The 23,537-nt window shown below is 39.7% G+C and overlaps 1 protein-coding gene and 1 pseudogene across 1 annotated transcript; one reads left to right on the top strand and one right to left on the bottom strand.

Moving 5' to 3' along the window:
- Window positions 1–23,496, bottom strand: LOC122562657 (protein phosphatase PTC7 homolog). Its single transcript, XM_043715682.2, has 6 exons — window positions 22,982–23,496; window positions 13,728–13,907; window positions 11,589–11,787; window positions 4,980–5,103; window positions 3,544–3,673; window positions 1–2,662 (listed from the first exon to the last, which is right to left on the bottom strand). Exons 1-6 carry the CDS (start codon window positions 23,181–23,183, stop codon window positions 2,604–2,606), a joined length of 894 nt encoding a protein of 297 aa, XP_043571617.1. The 5' UTR covers window positions 23,184–23,496; the 3' UTR covers window positions 1–2,603.
- Window positions 19,674–21,994, top strand: LOC148145380 (uncharacterized; annotated as a pseudogene).
- Window positions 23,497–23,537: the final 41 nt, after the last annotated feature.

Genomic DNA, 23,537 nt, shown 5'->3' with positions numbered 1-23,537 from the left:
TTAGTATAAATACTATACTTTTATTAAATATATCATTTTGCACAGCTTTCCAACATATGTACATAATAATTCCTGCATTTAATATTGAAGTTATAATAAAGCATTGCTAGCTGAAGTTACATTGGTGATCAAACATCCCCTTTCATTGAGGGGGAGTATATCCTTTCTTGCCAAGTTATTACTCTACACATACAGACACTGATTCTTCTATGCTTCTTTCAAAACAAACCAACTTGATCAGAATTTTCACAACTTTCCTGGTTATTGCAGTAATTATACTAAAACAAACTTGCATTTAAAATAATATTGTCAAAACACTGCAACCCAACAGGATTCATTTATTTATGCACAAGGAACATTTCTTTAAAAGTGATGACTCAGATCCAGTAGAGCTAATCTGCCACAATTAAAACAGTGCATTGTAGAAGTTGAATGTTAAAGCACTAGCCAAAGCAAATTTTAAAACAAAAAATGTTTCAGTACAGTATTGCTTAAACAGTATAAGTTTTGTGGGGAAAGAAAAATGTCTTCCGGTCTTTGGTATACACAGGACCAAGAGAAAGTGTATTTTCCCCACGAGGAATAATACAATCATGCTTGTTTTATTTTGCAATCCAGCATTCAAGTGTGGCAAACAATTAATTTGAACTTTGCTCTTACAAAATAATGTTTGCACTTAGATCTATTCATACAAAGTTACCATCAAAAACAAAACAGCAAATAAAGGTCTAAGTAGACCAAACATCTGAGTGAATTCTCTACAAGTCCCTCCTCCCCATCCCACATATTTTGGTCATTTAAGGCCTCACATTGTCAAAGCCACTTTAATTTCCTACCAAGGAAATAGACACTGTGCACAATCAATGGAGTAAATCTCACCTAAATAATATTGATTGATTGAAAAACCTAAAATTACTCTAATTTCTGCATCAGGTTGGGTTAACCTGTCCAAAAGCTTAAAATGTACAACTTGTAGGAAAGCTCAGAACAAAATTTGGTGGATACAGTAAACTCAAAGTCACAAACAAGTTGAATTAAATTAAAACGAAGACTACAGCTTATAGCTTTAGTTTGACAATTAAGGTAGTGATACAAAATACAAGGGAGAAGTTCATTTTATAAAATGGTTTCTGCCAATATAATTAATCTTCAAAATGTGTAAATGCATTTCTGTACTTAAACAGTTTAGAATTGATTGACAAAAAATTAGGAGACGATGTATTCCCTTGTAAATACCCATCCTACACCTGAATCTCATCTTTTTAAAATCACTCCTTAAAACCTAAATTGACCATGTTAAAAATCACACAACACCAGGTTATAGTCCAACAGGTTTATTTGGAAGCATCAGCTTTCCAAACAAAGCTGTTGGACTGTAACCTGGTGTTGTGTGATTTTTAACTTTGTACACCACAGTTCAATACTGGCACCGCCAAATCATAAATTGACATGTTTGGTTATCTAACCCAATATCTCTACGTGGCATGATGCCAGAATATATTTTATTTTGAGAATTTGTGAAGCACCTTGGGACACCTTATATCATACAAAGACAGGCTGTAGTTGTGTCACTTTCAACTTTTAACAAAACAGTTTGTCTATTAATTGTGCCATGAATGCTCAAACATTTGTCCTGTCTTTTCACCAAAATACTAGATTTAAGGAAAAAAAAGCAATTCTATTCCAAAGTATTCAGACAAAACTGAAAACAATTCAGATCCAAACTCTAAACATAAATGCCAACAATTTATGCAAAACCAGTAATAGAATACAAATTGTCCTGGTTTACATACGACTAAAAATATAAAATGAAATGCCTGGTACAAGCATGTCTATTTAAATAGTAAAATAACATGTACATGGTACATGTAAATTATTTAAATTAAGTCACAGAATACATAGCACAGCTACAATGAAAAATGACTGTACATGAACATTTTAAAACAAGTTACATTGAATACATCTTTTTTCAAAAGTTACCTGATTTATCATATATAAAGTTAAACATGGCTTTAATCACTCATGGGATGCATGTTAAAATCGTTGATAGTCAATTGTTCTCTACACAACTATTCAGAACAGCTACGCTAGTTCACCCAAGAATAGTTTTCAGTGCCTTTCAGCTGTTAGGCAAGAAATTAAGTCACATCCATAAGGTTTCTAGGGTCTAAGCATTTTATTATGTGAACATAAATATATCCATGATTTTCAATATTTTTACATTCCTTGGAAAGACTAGTTATTCCTGTGCTCATCTCTGGATAGAACGTCTAATTTCATGGGCAAGAGATTATCCACTACTATACCCACAGACAAGATACCAACATTCCTTCAGAATTACCAAAACTGTTCAAACTCTACTGGAGGGGGTTTTTCATACTTTTCCCCCTTAATAAGGGATATTTATGATTATTTGGAGAAACTTGCTGGGAGTAAAACAGATAAAACAGTATTTGAGTACTAAAAATCCACAGGAACTGAAGAGAAATTGTACTGTGGGAATGACTAGCCTTTAAAAATTTGTAGTCAGGAAAACAAGGTCCTGCCAGCAGGAAACATTGGATTAGGAAATTTACATTAATGTGACTATGCCTTTGAAATAGTCAGTCTGTATATTCAGCTACGATTGACAGCAGAACAGTGATGTCATCTGGTTTACCTCCTGGAATACAAAAAATGCAATTTTTATTGCAAATACATTTTCATTAAAGCACACTTATTTACACTAGTTACACAACCTTATTTTTAAGTCACAGCCCACAACCCTCCTCAGTTTTTACTCCCCTCCAAATCTACACAATGGCTCCTAGAAAATCAAAGAATCGCAGGAAAGACCAAGTGAAAAATGGCTCAAAACATTTAACTTTGTAATCAGGTTCTTTGCATTTTTTGGAGAGCGTGGGTGGGGGTGGTCTATTTGCAAAGCTCTTTCACAACCAAGTCAACAGACAGGGTATAGATTTAGGTTATTTTAATACCTGATAGGACCATACCAGTTTCATCCACCACATGCCTTCCGAAAATATTACTTCATTACTCATTCAAAACCAAAGTTGAGTTAAAATGAATCAAATGCATAAACTAGATACCACGATCAACGTCCAGCGCCAGAACACAATCACATGCAGCCTTTAAGTCTTTAGACGTATGTGTTACGGTTAAAAGGTTGTTTTGAATGAGACCACCAATTTGATACATGGAAGATAATTGGTGCATCCTAACAACATCATGCTTATGATAAAGTTAAAATGCTATGATGAAAATTAAGGTCAAAATGAAGTAGACATATCTATAAAATATCAGATGGCACAATGGTTCTATTCTAAAGGTTAAAGCCAAGACGACTGGCAGATGCTACAACTTCCAGTTAACTTCAAAGTTTCCCAACCAGTACATACTTAGTACCACTAAGAAATAAAAAAAAAAGTCCGCAACATGAACATTCTTATCTCAAAGCACAAAATTAAATTTCCACATTTCAGTTCTTCCCCAATGTTCTGTATTTTCCACGATTATACTCATAGTATGAATTAATGATCTTACCTCGCACATTAAGTCCGTTATCACAAGCAAATTGTGCAAATGGTGACATATAGTTTGGATCATATGCCAATTCATGAGCCTGTTCTGCAATGCTCCTTGCTGTTTGTTGAATACTCTCGTAATTGGTCTTCTGCAAACACATTGTCACAATAAGATTTGGATTTATCTCAATTCATACATCCTTTGAAAATACATCAATTCCTTTTTTAAAGATGCATCTCTAAAACGTGGAGACATTTTGGAGATTCATTCATATAGCACCTATTGCAACCTCAGGACATCTGAGTACTTTATTAGAGTTGTAAATTGTGGGTAGCATTAACAATTTCACACAATGTGTACTCAGACAATTTCAAAGTGATCAGCTAATTTGCATTTTTCAAAGTTGATTTGCTAGTTAAATACTGGCGAGGAGACTGGAATAAATTTCCCTATTCTTTGCAATAGTGTTATGGATTTGAAAAAAACTCATCTAATCAATTTAGCATCTCATCACAACATGGCACCCAATAACATAGCACTCTTTTGGTGGTGTACTGGAATGCCAGTTTAGACTTGTAAATGTTGTATTTACATGGCCTTTACAGTTTAAATCCTAGCAGTATGACATTTTTACCATTTCAGCTTTACACAGTGTCAAATATACTCAAAATAATGAACACATTTAGATGGGAAAAGCATTTTTTGCTGCGTAGTGTTTAATACATCTCGGACTGATCTAAATATATTTAGTTTTTACCTTAACTCAAAGTTAGTGGTGAAAATAGGAACTTATGCTATGTACTAGATGTAATTAAAAAAAAGTTACAAATCACAACACCAGGTTATAGTCCAACAGGTTTTTTTGGAAGCATTAGCTTTCGGAGCACTGCTCCTTCCTCAGTTGTCATCAGATGAAACAGTGCTCCGAAAGCCAGTGCTTCCAAATCATTTAAAAAAAAACATTGTTATTAAGCAATCTGTCTTCAAATAACCAAAAGTGAGAACTCAAATGAACATTCCATGGATTACCACTATTTAGATAGTTCTCACATCAGCAGCCCTTATATGAAATCAAAATATAATAATGGCATTTGAGTTTCGAAGTTAGAGATTAGTCCAGATAGCAAAATGAACCAGGTGCATGACAACTAATAAGGAAACGATATAGTAATAGGACTTATACGAATAGAATTTTCTCCTATGGAATTTCTGAGGCAAAACAAAATAACCTCCAGAGTAGAACACATCTAGAAAATTTGATTTTATTTCAATTCAATAGAAAAATTACAGTTCATTATGCTAGTTTCTTGCAAAATTGTCAATAGAATGTGTCATAAAGACTGATTTACATCAGGTTTTTTTTTCATAAAAAGGTGACTTTTTGTTTTGCACCAGCTAAATAGGAACTGGCAGTTTTTTAAAAGCAGGATAAATATAGACAGTAATAAAAATACCTTCAGTTTCTTTAACTCCTGTAAGATCATGTAGTCAGGCATGTTATCAAATAAACCATCAGTTGCTGTCAAGATGATATCTCCTAGCTGGACATCAATGGAAGTACTGTCAGCAGCATCAGGGCTGTGAAGACAATTCATTTGAACAAAGTTTTCATGTTAGATTGCACAGTAAAACGTCCATGTACCCTAAGCTATAATCCAAACATTGGTGGAAACTGTCAGACTTACAACTTAAGATTCCATTACAAGTCATTCATAAAACACCGAAAATTTAAAAATCACTAAATTTACAGCAAGTTTTCCAATCAAATAAGATGCATAAATTTCTTGGGGAAAAAAGTAGTGAGTGAAAACTCTACAAACTTGTGCGGATTATGATACAGTCCTGCGCAGGATTATTTGCTATGACAAAACAATCACACCTTGGAGACAGTGCAAAAGATTGTAACAATAATGATGCTAGTTTCTTATAGTGACGTATGAGGAAAATGCATGCTTCTGCAGAAATGAAGGATACCAGCCAAAATGAGGAAAGTATTATAGATGTCACCCCAAAGTTCAATCTGTGAAACCTTGAAGAATTCCTCCGACTCAAAGTGTGGGCAGACACATAGATGGAGTTTTATTTTAATTCACTCATGAGTTGTAAACATCACAAGCTGGCTAGCATTTATTGCCCATCCTAGTTGCCTTTGAGGTGTTGAACCACTGTAGTCCACATGCTGTAGATAGACTCAATACCCTTAGAGAGAGAAGACCAGGCCTTTGACCCATCAGCAATAAAGGAATGACAATGGTATTTCCAAGTCAGAATGGTGATTGGCTTGGAAGGGAATTTGGAGGTGGTGGTGTTCCCATGTATCTGCTGCCCTGATCCTTCTAGATAAGTGCTCATGGGACTAGAAGGTGGTAAGGATTTTGGTGGATTTCTGCAATGCATCTTATAGATAGAACCCACTGCTGCTACTGAGCATTGGTGGTGGAGGGAGTAGATGTTTATGGTGCCAATCAAGCAGGCTGCTTGGCCTGGATGGTGCTAATTTTAATGTTATTTGAGCTGCCCACCCATCCATTGAATATTAAAAGGGGGCAGCCGTTTAAGATTGTCTCCAATAAGAGACAGTCATTACATGGCATTTGTGCAGCATAAACCTTACTTGCCTTTATCAGCCCAAGCCTGGATGTTGTCCAGTTGCTTGTGAACATGGGCTACTTCGATATCTGAGGAGTGGTGAATGGTGCAGAGCATTGCACAGTCAACATCCCCACTTCTGACCTTACGATGGAGGGAAGGTCATTGAAGCAGCTGAAGATGATTGGGGCTAGGACACCACCCAAGGAAATTCTGCAGATTTTCTGAGCTGTGATGACTGATCGCCAATAAACCAAAAGATATAGAACAGAATTAGGCCATTCAGCCCAGAGTCTGCACCACCATTCGATTATGGCTGATATGTTTCTCAACCCCATTATCCTGACTCCTCCCTGAATCCCTTGATCCTCTTATCAATTGATATGTCTATCACTACCTTAAATATACTCAATGACTTGGCTTCCATATCACACTGCAACAATGAGATTAACTATCTCGGCAGTAAAAATTCCTCATCTGAGTTCTAAAGAGCCATCCCTTCATTGAGGCTGTGCCCTCAGGTCTGAGTCTCTCAGACTAGTGGAAATATCATCTCCACATCCATTCTATCCAGGCCTCTCAGTAATAGAACATAGAACAGTACAGCACAGAACAGGCCCTTCAGCCCACAAATGTGCCGACCATTGATCCTCACGTAAGGTAAACGATGTACGAACCCTCAAATTTCTGTTACCATATGCATTTCCAGCAGTCTCAAATATCCCCAATGACCTTGCTTCCACAACTGCTGCTGGCAACGCATTCCATGCTGTCACAACTCTGTAAAGAACTCACCTCTGAAATCCCCGCTATACTTTCCGTCAAACAGCTTAAAACTATGACCCCTCGTGTTAACAATTTCTGCCCTGGGAAATAGTCTCTGGCTATCAACTCTATCTATGCCTCTCATTATCTTGTACACCCCAATTAGGTCCCTTCTCTTCCTTCTTTTTTCTAATGAAAAAAAGTCCAAGCTCAGTCAATTTCTCTTCGTAAGAGAAGCCCTCCATTCTAGGCAGCATCCTGGTACACCTCCTCTGAACCCTCTCCAAAGCAGCCACATCTTTCCTATAATAGGGTGACCAGAACTGGACACAGTATTCCAAGTGCGGTCTAACCAAAGTTTTATAGAGCTGCAACAAGCTTTCATGGCTCTTAAACTCAATCCCCCTGTTAATGAAAGCCAAAACACCATATGCTTTCTTAACAACCTTGTCCACTTGGGTAGCAATTTTAAGGGATGTACCTGCACACCAAGATCCCGCTGTTCCTCCACACTGCCAAGAATCCTGTACTCAACTTTCAAGTTAGACCTTCCAAAATGCATCACTTCGCATTTATCCAGGTTGAACTCCATCCGCCACCTCTCAGCTCATCTCTGCATCCTGTCAATGTCACGCTGCAGCCTACAACAGTGCTCTCTACTATCAACGACACCTCCAACCTTTGTGTTGTCTGCAAACTTGCTAACCCAGCCTTCAATCTCCTCATCCAAGGTCATTAATAAAAATTACAAAGAGTAGAGGCCCAAGAACAGAGCCCTGTGGAACACTACTCACCTCCAGGCAGAATACTTTCCTTCCACTATCACTCGCTGTCTTCTGTTGACCAGCCAATTCTGTATCCAGACAGCTAAATTTCCCTGTATCCTATTCCTCCTGACCTACTGAATGAGCCTACCACGGGCTCATTCAAATGCCTTGCTGAAGTCCATATACACCACATCCACCGCTCAACCCTCATCACCTTGTCTAGTAAGATCCTCAAAGAACACAATAAGATTTGAGAGGCATGACCTGCCCCTCACAAAGCCGTGCTGATTGCATTTAATCAAGCCATGCTCTTCCAGATGGTCATAAATCCTACCCCTCAGAATCCTTTCTAACACCTTGCAGATGATAGATGTGAGACTGACTGGTCTGTAATTGGCAGGGATTTCCCCATTTCCTTTCTTGAAGAGAGGAATTACATTTGCCTCCCTTCAGTCCTCAGGTACGACTCCGGTGGAGAGCGAGGATGCAAAGATCTTCTCAAGCGGGGAAGCAATCACATTTCTCACTTCCCAAAGCAGCAGAGGACAAATCTGATCTGGCCCTGGTGACTTGTCAATCTTAATGTTTGTCAAAATATTCTGTAAAATTTAATCAGATCCCTCCTAATCCTTCTAAACTCCATTGAATACAGACCCAGAATCAACCGATGCACAGTTAGGCTCTTCCGTCATTGGAAATGAGAATGTTTGTCGAGCCATCTCCCCAAGCGAGTTGTTTAACTGGCCACTACCACTCATGACTTGCAGAACTGCAGAGCTCAGATCAGACCCATTGGTTGTGGGATTACTTAGCTCTGTCACTTGCTGCTTATGCTATTTGACATACAAGTAGCCCTGTTTGGTTAGCTTCACCAGGTTGACCCCTCATTTTTGGGTATGACTTGTGCTACTTCTGGCATGCCCTCATGCACTCTCCATAGAGCATATAAAATGGAAAGATGTGGGGGTTGCCATCTTTAATACAGCCATTTGGAGCATGTCTTAAACTTAAGTGCATCTTTGCAACACAGCTAGTATCTAATGTACCAGCAAGTAAAACATCCGTTTGTGGGATGAAAACACCCAAAGACAATTAATAACAGTATAACATGTGGGGGATGAAGATTGTTGCCTAATACTTCAAGTATATGCATGAACAATTTTTAAGATGTGACATAAAGGAGTAATCTTTTACACCAAGTTGCCTTGCACACAACAATCCATGGTAAATCAAGCATGCTCAGAACCACTGCAACAAAAAGAAAACTTGAAACATCAGTGTTGAGGTAGTTAAAATGGGTTATCAGGAAAAGTTGTTAGACTCTGACCTAATCGGATAGCTAGATGTTTATAGAGGAAAGACTGTACCATATATATCTTGGAAAGAAATAAATGCCTTTGATAAATTTGAACTTTTGTGAAAGTTTCTTCCTCTTTCAGACATGCTGATCAAGGCAATCACTGTTGCTTAACCATATTTACTGGTTCTTAAATCCTTGGAATTCCTACAAACTTACTTCATGCCAATTAATTTCCATTTCTGTAATCTGTGACAAGTTTGGCATGTTGCCCACTTTTGCTTTATAATTGATAATACCATATGGAGACTCTTCAGTATCAAACTCCTTTAATTTCCCCAAGCAACATACTAAGAATATAGTGCCAGATATAGCTTTACTTTCCCTGGCAGTGCATTATGTACTTCTGGAAAATTTCAGCAGCGACTGGAATTTGAGTTGGAGATCATGTGGCCTCATTTTTGAACAGCCATGATTTTTGACTTCTCCAAAATACTTTTTATTATAAAAAGTATGCGGCAATGCTAATCCTTTTCTTGCTCACTTGAGTACTTAAGCGAAGGAGTAACATTCACCAGTCGTTTTGCTAGATCTAAGTCCAAGGTCTTCCAAAAGTAGGCAAGAGTCGAGTGGTCAAAAAAAGGTACAATTTTTCCTGCATCACCCAAACAAAGGTTACGGAGTCTCCATGACTGCATTATCCTTCTTCATCTGCAGGGATCAAAAAAAAAAAAATCACACCCCAACCATTCCAGAGGACTCTTGCAGTTTAGGGGGTACTTTCTCATTCTCATTAGCTTCTTTATTATGTGATGCAATCACATAGTAATCATACCCTCTTGTTTGTGTTGGCATATGGGGTGTTTGAAATTTCAGAAGGAGAATTAGAAGAATTCATTAATATTCTCAATTATCAATCCTCTAAGCTTAAAAGGCACAACCCATAGGAAATCAATAATTTCATAATCACCACAGCATTTAAACTGGTAAAACAGGGTATTAGGTCACATAAGTCAAAAAACAGACTTCCACACAAAAAAAATCATCCTAAGTACACCTTGTGCAGATTGTTGAATTCACAGCAGTTTCCATCACAATCACAGCTGAACTATATTAACCAGGTAGTTATTATTAACTGCATCTCAGATTTCAGTTTCACAATTGATGGTGTTCATTATAATACTGCTGATTACATTTTGCCCCCCCCACCTCCCCAAAAAAGGTGTGACTGAATTTAAGTAGCCTCGAGCCACAGAATCAATGTTAATTTTCAAGGAATTAAGTATAACATTGATTTCAAGTTTTTTGTTCTCAGTTGGTTCTAGATGTTTACTCGCTGACAGCTTTAAAATTTCCAATGGAGCCACTTATCTTCACAAGTTTCATGTGATTGCAGTACAAGTCAACATCTGTAATTGGAGATGCAGTCCCTTTCAGATTCTGTCTTTATGTACAGGGTGACCTCCACAAGCAGTTACTCCGATGGTTTAATCCAATGCAGGATGAAACTGCTTGCCCCCCTCAACTTTTGAGCGCTGGTGTGCTCTGCAGGTTGTCTTCATCAAGTAAACCCTCTTCCCACAATGCCTCTCCTGCAATCCAATTTAGTGGATTTTCCCAGTTTTATTCCACTCTTACCTATTCATTAAATGTCAGATAAATCAACAGTTTCTCTTTGGAGAGGGTGCAGAGAAGGTTTATGAGAGTGTTGCCTGGTATGGAAGGTGCTAGCTATGAAGAGAGGTTGGGTAGGTTAGGATTGTTTTCATTAGAAAAAAGGAGATGGAGAGGGTGACCTGACTGAGGTCTACAAAATCATCAAGGTAAGACAGGATAGATAGAGATAAGCTTCTTCCCCAAGGTGAAGGATTCAATAATGAGAGGTCATGCATTCAAGGTGCGAGGTGAAAAGTTTAAAGGGGATACACACAGCAAGTACTTTACACAGAGGTTGGTAGGAGCCTGGAACGCTTTGCTAGCAGAAGTAGTAGAGGCAGGCATGGTAGATTCTTTTAAGGTGCGTCTGGACAGATGCGTGAGTAGGTGGGCAGCAGAGGGATACAGATGCTCAGGAATTGGGTGATAGGTTTACACAGTGGATTTGGATTGGTACAGGCTTGGAAGGTCAAAGGGCCTGTTCCTGGGCTATAAGTTTTCTTTGTTCAAACAGGTTTACCAACATGAAATTTCAAAGTCAGTAAACTTATTTTAAGAACCACTAAAGTAATGGAATTAAATGCCATTTAATTGTATTCTTCTTCCACAATGGAGCACTTGATATATCAGTGGCCTAGTGATGTTATCCTACGCTCTGAATGTAGAAACTCAGCAAATGTTCTGGGGACCCAGGTTCAAATCCCACCACGACCGATGATGGTATTGCAATTCAATAAAAAAAATTAAAGAATCTACTGATGACCATTGTTGATTGTCAGGAAAAAAAAAACATCCAAGTCTCATTAATATCCTTCAGGGAAGGAAACCTGCCATCTTCACCTGGCCTGCCTACATGTGACTCCAGATGCACAATGAGGTTTGTGAGCAACTGCCCGCTGGCCAATCAAGGATGGGCAATGAATGCTGGCCTAGCCAGCAACACTCATCCTGTGAATGAATTAAAATAACATTTAATTAAAATCCAATACCTATCATTCAGGACAACACCTTCTGCTTCAGGTGGTGCTATTGACAGTTGGAAGGGGGTGTTAAAGTAGTGCTGTTGCTCATCTGACCGGTGAACCACTTCTCCACCTCGAACCACCAAGAAGCCAGAGTCTCCCAAGTTTGCTGTATGTAACTGATGATTACTACGGTCCAAAACAACTAAACAAGCAGTACTACTCCCTACAAAGAAAAAAGGACAAAATTACATAGAGAACAGATGGAAGCAAGGTAATGGTGAAACATAAATACAAAACTAATAATTGATATTACTGCAGTCAAATGATTAAAAAGCTTTTACTGGATAAAAACCTCTTAATGGCAGACCAATACATGAAGAACATGCACTCATCTTAAACAAGAATTTAATTGCCTTGAGACAAGTTTATAAGAGATACCTCTGTATCACAGATGGGACTATGGCTTCAACACAAATCTGCACATTTGTTTGAAGGCATAGCTTTAGTATCCAACAGAACAATCAATACAGGTTTAACTACACAATGCAACTTTGGATGTCACAATGAGAAATGGCCATTTGATCCAAAAAGATCCCACAATATCCCTTAAGACTAACATTTAACCATCATTGTAACTGACCATGGGCCAAATTTCATTTACACTAACTATTGTGAAGCTAACCTCTTAATACAATTTATTTTTAGGAATATAATCTAGTTCACTCAAGATTCAAGCATTAAATCTAGATAAATTGAAACACTTGGTTGAGGAACTGGAAAACAGAATAGGGGTTAATCACAATTAGTGCATAAATTTAGCAAGATCAGAATTAGAAGTGAGAAAACTTAAACAGAGCTGACCTACTTCTGGATCTCTTGGTAGTCAGTAACAATTGTTAATTCAAAATATTTAAATTATTTAGGTGGCTCACAGATGAAAATTAAAAGCGGTTGGTAAGGAAGGGAGTTCAGTGAAGGGACTATGAAAAACTCTACTAGAGAAATAAATGAATTCACATGGGTCAGAGTCAAAGAACTTTTGATGGTGAAAGATGAGTTTGTATTTATATTTAGAACATCGCAACCATGTCTTGTTGCCATGGATTCAGGCTGTGGCATCAGATAATGTGTAGTTATAAACTGTTAAATTTGTGCTGCTTACTTTAATTAAAGTTTTCGTTTAAAATTGTAACCACATACATCATTTCTTTTAGAAAATCACAGATATTCAAATTACTCAAAAGTTTTGGTCCATCTATACCAGAGTTGTAATAACAACAACCAAATAGTAATTTATTCTCACTTTCCACACAGATTATTATTTAGTGACAGTGAAGGGATAGATATATGTCCAAGTAAGTATGGTGTGGGGTTTGGAGGGAGATCTTGCAAGCGGTGGTATTCCTATAAACTGCTGCCCTTATTCTTTCCAGGAGGACAAGGACACAAGTCTGGAAGGTGCTGGAGGAGCTTCGGTGATTTAATGCAGCACATGCTGTAGATGTTATATATTGCTGCCATCATGTGATGCCGAACAGTCTGTTTTGTTTGGTTTTATATCAAGTATTGAAGCTGCATTCAGCCAGGCAAATAGAGTTTCCATCACAGGCCTGATTTGTTCCTTGTGGACTGATATTTGAGAGATGGAAGTTAAGTTATTTATTGCAAAATTTCTAGTCTCTCACCTGCTCTTGTAACTACAATATTTATATGACTGGTCTAGTTCAGTATTGTGGTCAATGGTGGCCTCCAGAATATTATTAGTGGGAGATTCAGCAATGGTAATGCAGTTGATCATTAAGGAATGACAATCAGAAGCTCTGTTGTTGGAGATAGTCATTCTTGCCACAAGTGCCAGATATGTTAGTTGCCACTTAATCAGCCCAAGACTATGTTGTCCAGGTCTTATGAACATACCACCTGGGCCAAGATGAATTTTTATTTTCCAATGATTACTAATCATAAGCACATGACTGTGTCAAAAGTAAAGATTTGGACAACACGTTAAACTATGTTTACGCTCACAGGAATTGGTTCCTAATTCCTGTGATATGTGAAAAGTAAACAATAACCACAGTGCATACAGGTAAAAGACAATTCTCAAAAGTACAAGGAAGCAAAGCCCTACAAACAAGAAAAAAAAAGTTAAAACCCACTACTTACCTAACAATGGTACTTTGTTCTGTAGTAATTCACAATAGCTTGCAGTAAGAATCCCTACAGGGTTGGTTGGTACAAAACGTCCTTCCCTTACTAGACGCTCACATGTTCGCATCAGGGTCCCTGAGAATTGGGAAGGATCAACACCATAATCTCTCCAACCTCCAACTCCATCTGCTACCCCTGGAAGTGAATCAATTGCATAAAGATTTAAAATTCACTTGAAACAAAAGAAAAGCTTGAAAATTTAAAACTAAGCAGAAACAGTAAGAAAACTCAAGTACTATCTACACTGAGAACAGCTACAAACGTTGGGCATTGAGCCTTTGCTAAAAGAAGACATTTCCAGCATTTACAGTTGATTTGTCAAATTCCACTTCATGGGAGATGGTTTTGAATTGGAACTTGAAACAATTCTTTGACTTGGGTCTTCCCAATAAGGAAGAAAGTCAATGTCTATCCTGAAAGGGACCAAGTTACATTGTTTTAGCCACATTACTTTTCATAAAAAACCTTGCATATTTCACATGCTTTACTAAACCACAAAGAAATTTTGAAGTAGCATTCAACAAATTTTGGAATCTGGAACAAAGTTATTAGAAACAGTATATTTAATAGAGTTTGGAATGACACTTCGGTAGTTGTTGAGAATGTTAATTCAGACAACGAAGTTCAGTCTAAGACAAAGCACAGCTCGGTGACTTTAAAACTGGACAGTCACCTCCAGTCAAACTATTTCACAATATTTTGTTGGTCTTTCTTTGATGTGTGAACAGGTTTATTTCTAGCTCATATGTTTATTGAGATTCCTTCTACTCATTTTTAGGAATTGAAAGGCCAGATTGAAAATCAGTGAATCAAAAATGTGACCTCTTCTTGAAGTCAAGCAGAATAATTTCTCAAAATCATGTTCAGCACCACACTACAAATTTAATGTGCAGCCTTGCTGTTCCATTTAGTGAAGTTTCACTTTTGCGAAAACTCAATCACTGATGGTCCCAAGCCATCATTTTCTTTATCTGCAGATCCACAGCAAGTTCATTCTCATATCAAGAATGAACAAGTCTTTAATTTGATTTGTAAAGAAAGTCCAATTTACCTTTGTCAAGAAAGTTTATAAACTGGTTCAGCAATTTGATAAATCTTCTCAGTACTTTGCCTGACTGACAGCACATTGCATGAAGTACACAATTTTTGAGTAAATGGAGGCCAATCTCTGTCTTTCAGCAGCTCAAACTGGTGGTTGTTTAGCACATTGGATGATGCAAAAACATGTGCAACAGATCCCATTACATCCTTGATGAATTATACAATAAAAGACTGCTATATACTTTTAATTGATTTTAGCAATGTGACAATAAGGTCAGAGTTTTGGCCAATTAGGCAATACAGCAGTGGTAATTGAAATCAAATGATTTAGGATGTGTTTGAATCTCAGTCAAAAGCTCTGCACCACATAAGTGTTTCAGTCCAATACACCCCAACAGCTTCTAGAATTCAAAATCTTGCTCAACAAATTGCACTAATTGGTCATTTGCAAAAATGTGAAAACGCAAGATAATGTATTAGCTCAGCTTTCAGAGATGCAAGTTGCTAGGCAGATTCAGTTAAAAATAAAGTCTGGCAGAACCATAAGACATAGGAACAGAAGTAAACTATTTGGCCCGAGGAGTTGCTTTGCAATTCAATGAGATCATGATTGATCTGATAATCGTTAACACTTTGCTGCCTTTTCCCCATAAACTATCAATTCTCTTACCACTTAATCTGTTCATCGCAGCCTTGATAGGCCTCTGCACTAAAAAACTCCACAATTTCCTCATCTTAAATTGGTGGTTAATTAGAGATTGTGAAGCAAATGAGGACTGCAGATGCTTGACCAGCTGTGTTTGTTGAACACCACACTCGCCTCCATGAGAGATTGTGCCTTCTGATCCTAGAGACTCTCCCACAAGAGAAGACAACTTCTCCACATTTATCCTGTCAAGCCCCTCAAGAATCTTATGTTTCAATAAAGTTGCCTCGCATTCTTCTAAACTCAGAGTACAGGTCTTGGGATCAACCTAAATAATGTTCTTTGAACTGCATCCAATGCCTGTACATCTCACCTTGGATACGGTGACCAAAACTGTTCGGTGTTACAGCTGTGGTCTGACTAGTGCCTTGTACACATTTAGCTAGACTTCTCAATTTTTATATTTCATTTCCCCTTGAAAATACAATTTACCTTCCCTATCACCTGTTGAACTTGGATGCAAGTTGTCTAAGATTCAACTACAAGGACCCCTAAATTCCTGTGCTGCAGCTTTTTGCAGACATTCCCCATTTAAAAAATATTCAGTTTCTCTTCCCCTGCCGAAGTGCATAACTTCGTATTTCCCACATTATATTCCACCTGCCAAGTTTCTGCACACTCAACATGTCTATATCCTTTTAATAACGATTGTAGGTCTCAAATATTAAGACCATAAGACATAGGAGTGGAAGTAAGGCCATTCGGCCCATCGAGTCCACTCCGCCATTCAATCATGGCTGATGCGCATTTCAGCTCCACTTACCAGCGTTCTCCCTGTAGCCCTTAAATCCTCTAGACAATAAGAATCTATCAATCTCGGCCTTGAAGACATTTAGCTTCCCGGCTTCCACTGCACTCCGTGGCAATGAATTCCACAGGCCCACCACTCTCTGGCTGAAGAAATGTCTCCGCATTTCTGTTCTGAAATGACCCCCTCTAATTCTAAGGCTGGGTCCACGGGTCCTAGTCTCCTCGTCTAACGGAAACAATTTCCTAGCATCCACCTGTTCCAAGCCATGTATTATTTTGTAGTCTCTATTAAGTCTCCCCTTAATCTTCTAAACTCCAACGAATACAATCCCAGTATCCTCAGCCGTTCCTCATATTCTGAGGATCAAGGTGGATTTTTAGATTATTTTCAAATGAATCAATTTAACCATTTAAGAACTGTTTTTGGACAGAATCCAACTTTAACGCATGTTCTGTTGAGAATTAATTTCAGTCACAAAGCTCATTTTTGACTGTACATTTCTCCTTCCTTTGACAATGCATACATAGGGAAATTAGATTACATAAGAGCTTCCTCAAATATGTTGAAACTCTGCTAAACAAGAATATGGTTGTGCTCCCTATAACTCGATGATTATCACAATTTTACTGCATATCAATAGGTCTGAACTCCCTATTTCATATCTGGTGACCATCTCATCTTGATGGCTCTAGTTTTGAGATCCCCCACATGGAAACATTCATTCCACACCTGTTCTATTAAACCCTTTCATAATTTTCCAAGAATGCCAAGGGTACTTCTCAGCTGTCACTTTTCAAGAGTGACAGTCTGTTCATTCTTTCCCAATAGGTACTTTGTATTTCTAATACTATCCCTGCAAATAGTTTTTTGCACTCTTCAGTGCATTTCCTTTTTGTAATGTACAACCACTATTGTGATTTAACTGAGCTTCGATACAGGTTTAGCACAACTTTACTACTTACAAATCATCTTCAAAATCTCAAACTTTACTACTGTCCAGCTCTCTCTCAGAATTAAAAAAGGCATCTGAGTGGTTATATGAATAGGAAGGGTTTAGAGGGTTATAGACCGAATGCTGGCAAACGGGACTAGATCTTGGGATGTCTGATCAGTGTGGAAGAGTTGAACCGAAGAGTCATACGGCACAGAAACAGAACCTATGACCATAAGATCATAGATATATGAACAGAATTAGGCCATTTGGCCCATCGAGTCTGCTCCACCATTCGATCATGGCTGACAATTTCTCAACCCAATTCTCCTGCCTTCTCCCCATAACCCTTGATCCTCTTAACTAATCAAGAACCTGTCTGTCTTAATTAGACAGAATGACTTAGCTTCCACACCTTTCTGTGGCAATGAATTCCACAGATTCACCACCAGACTAAATAAGTTCTTCATCTCGCTGCTAAAGGGTCATTCCTTCACTGAGGCCATGCCCTTGGATCCTAGTCTTCCCTACAAGTAGAAACTTCATCTCCATATTCACTATCTGGGACTCTCAGTATTCTGAGAGTTTCAATGAGATACCCCTCATCCTTCTAGACTCCAGTCAGTACAGACCCAGTTCTCAACTACTCCTCATATGACAAGCCTTTCAACTCCAGAACCATTCTTGTAAACCTCTTCCAACACCAAAACATCCTTCCTTAGATAGGGTCCCTGAACTACTCTATATATTCAGCCTTATACAGTCTTAGCAGTACATCCCTACTCTTGTATTCTAGCCCTCTCAAAATGAATGCTTTTATTGTACTTATCTTCCTGACAGCTAAACTTGCTTGTTAAGGGTAAGTGAATCCTGAATGGACATCTTTAAGTTCCTTCTGTGCTTCATATTTCCAAGCTCTTTCCCCATTTAGAAAATAGTCTACGCCTCTATTCTTCCAATTAAATTGCATAATCTCTCACTGGCCCACACTGTACTCCAACACTTCTTTACCCACTCCGAGTCAGTTCAAATCCTTTTACAGCCTCCCCACTTCCTCAATGCTACCTGTCCCTCCGCCGTTAAGCATTTGCAAACTTAGTGCCCTCAGTTCCTTCATCCACATTGTTAAAAGTTAAGGTCCCAACACTGACACCTGCAGAATTTAGAATCATAGAGAGTCACAGAGGTGGACAACAGCCTACAGCCTACAGCCCCTTCCTCTGGCAGCTCATTCCATACGTGTAGGTCCATAAAGGTGTCGGATACAGTGTCAATCAAGTAGGCTGCTTTGACTTGGATGATGTCAAGCATCTTGGAGCTATATTCATATTGGTATGCAGAGAGGATATTTCATCACAGAAGTGACTTGTGCTATATATATCATGGAGAGGCTTTTAGAAATCAGAAGGGAAATTAGTCACCACAGAATTCACAAATTGTGTTTTACAGCTACAGTATGTTTGTGCTTGGACCATTACAGTTTGTGTTCAATAATAACTTCCAAGATGTTGAGACAGAGAGCGCGCGAGAGAGAGTGACACACACACGCGTACACAGACACCCACACACGCACCCCCTCACAGACTTAAGATACTCTGCACTACACACACACACACACACACACACACACACACACACACTTTGTGGGGTGAATTTTATCTTGCAGGGTTACATTGTACTTTGTTCAAAAACTACATGAATTTATGCAAAACTCCGTTGTCTCACTTTTTAAGATTAGAATCAATCTAAACATCATGGCATAGACAGAGAACACAGGGGGCCAACACCTTCAACATATTGTCTAGCTATCACCACTGTTAACAGCTAACCCGAGAATGCAACTTTTTAAAAAAGGTTTTGTGATTTACACATGAAAGAAATGAAACTGTCACTGTATTCTAACAGATGAAAGGATTAACAATCAATTTTTCAATGTATAATTTCAGTTCCATCACACTCTAAATTTTTGCTATAAATTTTGGGCGTTAGGATTGAGCCCTCCATTACAACCTGATGAAGGAGCGTCGCTCCGAAAGCTAGTGTGCTTCCAATTAAACCTGTTGGACTATAGCCTGGTGTTGTGTGATTTTTAAACTTTGTACACCCCAGTCCAATATCAGCATCTCCAAATCAGAGAATAGTAGCTACTGTATAAATGCAGCCTGAAATCCTTCATTAATTTACTATCTAACTTTGTACATTTTCAGTGATGGAAAAAATGTCCAAGACCAGCATTTTGACAAGAGGGCTGTGTCACGGAGCAGATAAGAGGCCAGAAGCTCAACTCCAATTCAAATGGAATGCCAAGGCAGTTCACAACCTGGTTCAAAGACAAAGACAATGACAAAGGAAAAGTAGAGTTTGAGGTGATGACTTAATTATTTAAATGAAAAAAATACAGATGATGCATTTCTGAGTCCAAGTCATGAAGTTCAATGGAGGAAATACTGAAAAGTCAATAAGTCAAAAGGTATGGATGATCTGTATACAAGTGAAGATTAAACTCATGATATGATATATACAAACTCTAAATGATGGCCCTGCGATATCTTCACTGGATGCATTAAGTTGGGTTGGGCGAAGAGATTGTAATTCAACTGACAAATGTTCTCTCTCTTTTGGAAGCCAACAGGGAAAAAAACCTATAGGCAAGAAAAAGACTTCAAATGTAGTCGAACAATTTCTCTTGCCTAATCAAAGATCTTATTTCCCAGAGAAGCAGAATTCATGACTTTGAAGTGGATCACTCTGAAAGAGTGCATCAGTACAAATCACTAACAATGAGATAGTGAGGCATGAGTAAAATTATCCAAGGACTGTACAAGGAAAAGTTTTGGTGCAACTCAAACAACTTGACAGAAGTACTTGGTGTATTTCCTTAACCAAATGCAGGCTCTTCAAACATCAGCATAAATTGCCAAAGCAATTACAAATTAGACAGGCTGATTCTCTCCATTGTTCAAAATCAAACCACTTCTGCGGGAAATATTAACTTCGGCCTTTGTTTTGTCACTGTAAATATGCAGTTAGAAAGTAAATTAGTGATGGATTTAAGGTTGCATTTATACAGTAGCTCATTCTATCAGCTGTAACATCAATTTCAATCCAACAGTCTTAATTTGCGCCACCTCGTGCTCCCACGAGGAGGTTGAACAGTTCATCCACTTCACCAACACCTTCCACCCCGACCTCAAATTCACCTGGACAGTCTCAGATTCCTCCCTCCCCTTCCTCGACCTTTCTATTTCTATCTCTATCTCAGGCGACCGAATCAACACGGACATCTACTACAAACCGACCGACTCCCACAGCTACCTGGACTACACCTCCTCCCATCCTGCCCCCTGTAAAAACGCCATCCCATTCTCCCAATTCCTTCGACTCTGCCGCATCTGCTCCCAGGAGACCAGTTCCAAAAACGCACAACCCAGATGGCCTCCTTCTTCAAAGACCGCAATTTCCCCCCCGACGTGGTCGACGATGCCCTCCACCGCATCTCTTCCACTTCCCGCTCCTCCGCCCTGGAACCCCGCCCCTCCAACCGCCACCAGGACAGAACCCCACTGGTCCTCACCTACCACCCCACCAATCTCCATGTACAGCGCATCATCCGCCGTCATTTCCGCCACCTCCAAACGGACCCCACCACCAAGGATATATTTCCCTCCCCTCCCCTATCAGCATTCCGTAAAGACCACTCACTCTGTGACTCCCTCGTCAGATCCACACCCCCCACCAACCCACCCTCCACTCCCGGCACCTTCCCCTGCAACCGCAGGAGGTGCAAGACTTGCGCCCACACCTCCCCCCTCACCTCCCTCCAAGGCCCCAAAGGAAACTTCCATATCCGCCACAGATTCACCTGCACCTCCACACACATTATCTATTGCATCCTCTGCACCCGATGTGGCCTCCTCTATATTGGGGAGACAGGCCGGCTACTTGCGAAGCGTTTCAGAGAACACCTCTGGGACACCCGGACCAACCAACCCAACCACCCTGTGGCTCAACATTTCAATTCCCCCTCCCACTCCACCAAGGATATGCAGGTCTTTGGACTCCTCCATCGTCAGACCACAACAAAACGACGGTTGGAGGAAGAATGCCTCATCTTCCGCCTAGGAACCCTCCAACCACAAGGGATGAACTCGGATTTCACCAGTTGCCTCATTTCCCCTCCCCCCACCCTGTCTCAGTCAAATCCATTGAATTCAGCACCGCCTTCCTAACCTGCAATCTTCTTCCCGACCTCTCCGCCCCCACCCCAGTCTGACCTATCACCCTCACCTTGACCTCTTTCCACCTATCACATTTCCGACACCCCTCCCCCAAGTCCCTCCTCCCTACCTTTTATCTTAGCCTGCTGGACAAACTTTCCTCATTCCTGAAGAAGGGCTTATGCCCGAAACGTCGATTCTCCTGTTCCCTGGATGCTGCCTGACCTGCTGCGCTTTTCCAGCAACACATTTTCAGTCTTAATTTGCAGTCAGGCAGCAGAAGTTAGTTTTCAGGATTGGGTGTGAACTCTACTCTCACACACTTACAGCTCTGCAGATGCTGTCAAATTTTAAAATGTGCTCAGCGAGAAGTGCCCATTCTGAAAAAAAAAAGTTTCAAGGAGGCCACGAAACTTCACTTTTGAAAACAGATTGGATATAATTTTTTTCTACTTTTTGTTCGTGGGATATTCAGGTAGTGCTGGCTACATCAACGTTTATTGCTCATCCCCAATTGCTCTTGGAAGTGCTGCAGAGCTTGGGATCCACAATTCCAAAAAAGGGCACTCGTTTTAAAAGCCGAAAGAACTACGGATGCTTTAAGACAGAAACAGAACTTGCTGGATAACCTCAGCAGGTCTGGCAGCACCTGCGCAGAGAAATCAAAGTTAACGTTTCGGGTTCAGTTCTGAGGAAAGACCCGAAACGTTGACTTTGATTTCTCGTCGTAGATGTAGCTAGACTAGCTGAGCTTTTCCAGCAACTTTTATTTCTGGCACTCGTGTTCTATTTGCGTAAATATTCATTGCGCATGTATACTCTAATGTTTACATTATAATTTTACTAAGCATGGATCAAGTTAATTACAATCAATAACTTCACTGTTCCTAATGTTTCAAAGTCACAAATAAATTGCAACATGTAGGCGATTTCAGATTTCCTGTCGCGTTCAAATGCGGAAGTCAGCCTCAGTCCGCCGATCCAAACATAGAAGTTTGTTCAAAGGGCACACATTGAAACTGTGCTTCAACATTAACACTCAGTTTTTTTCAACCGTGGGAATTTAGTTCCTTTGCAATAAAGACCAAGAATCTCCGATACTTCCCTCATGATTTTCACAGTTCAGCAAAACAAGACGACCAACGCACAGACATAATCCGAGAAATATACACATTTAGAAGGTTTCTAACTTTCGACTTTTAACGAGTGGGGGTTAAGGGGTGAAGGGAGATGGGAAGAAACTAAATAGTAGTTAATTTCACACATTACCATAAAAATGAGAGCGATTAAAAAAGGCCACGACTTACTCAATAAGCACCGACTGCAGTCGGTGATAGGTTCCGAAGTACTACGACGCTTTAACAAATTGTTGAGTGAAAAATATCATAAAGGACGCTTTACATCTAGCAGAATTTTGTCTCTCCTCGTCGAAGCCGAGCAGGGCCTTTGGTATCTGCTACAACATAGGCTTGCCTCAACCCATTCTTTTCGTTTCTGTTTTGTTTCAAAACGTTGCTGCTTACTTACTGAAAACAAATACTGTAAATGAAATCACCCACTTACCCAAAACATCAGCACTCCTGTGCCGGGCAATGAAACACGCATCATCTCCATAACACATTCCCTTCTTCAATATCCCTTTCCTGAAGTCCTTCCCAAAGCCGCAACTGGCTGTAACTAGGCTATAATCCCGAGAATCCGTCTGGGAAAGTCCTCCTAATACTGCTCTGGCCACCAGTCTTCCATAGGACAAAACAGAAAACATCCCTGCACCCCCGAGGGTCCTGAGCGGCACCTTGAAGTCCGGAGGGGCAGGGGAAAGAGAGGCAAAGACTGCGGACACACTCCACTCACTCTCACGCTCGCAACAGCGACGCACAGCTTCCCGTTCTCGATTCGCTCCTACTTTTCCTTTCCGCTCTCCTCTCCGAAACACATACACTCGCGTCACTTAAAGTCTGCGCTTCAGGCGGACGCGGCCGGCTCCGTCAAACTGCAGCCCGACGATCGCCATCTTCCTTACGCAAAACGTAACACCACCGGCAATCGGTCACCCCGACCGCTCATGTGAACGTTACAGCACTTCACCTCCCACTCACTGCTCTCGTGACCGCGCACG

Source organism: Chiloscyllium plagiosum, unplaced genomic scaffold (assembly GCF_037043375.1).
Source record: "Chiloscyllium plagiosum isolate Xiang-an unplaced genomic scaffold, Cpla_swu_hap1 HiC_scaffold_24, whole genome shotgun sequence".
NCBI lineage: Eukaryota > Metazoa > Chordata > Chondrichthyes > Orectolobiformes > Hemiscylliidae > Chiloscyllium > Chiloscyllium plagiosum.
The sequence above is the reverse complement of the archived record's forward strand: the minus strand, read 5'-3'. Positions and strand labels throughout refer to the sequence as shown.

Coding starts and splice junctions, on each gene's coding strand:
- LOC122562657 (XM_043715682.2), bottom strand. CDS start 23,183: ATGTTTTCTGTTTTGTCCTATGGAAGACTGGTGGCCAGAGCAGTATTA. Junction 5,104..11,588: donor GGTGTTGTCCTGAATGATAG/GTATTGGATTTT, acceptor TTGTCTTCACAG/CCCTGATGCTGCTGACAGTA. Junction 3,674..4,979: donor AGGAGTTAAAGAAACTGAAG/GTATTTTTATTA, acceptor ATGTGTTTGCAG/AAGACCAATTACGAGAGTAT.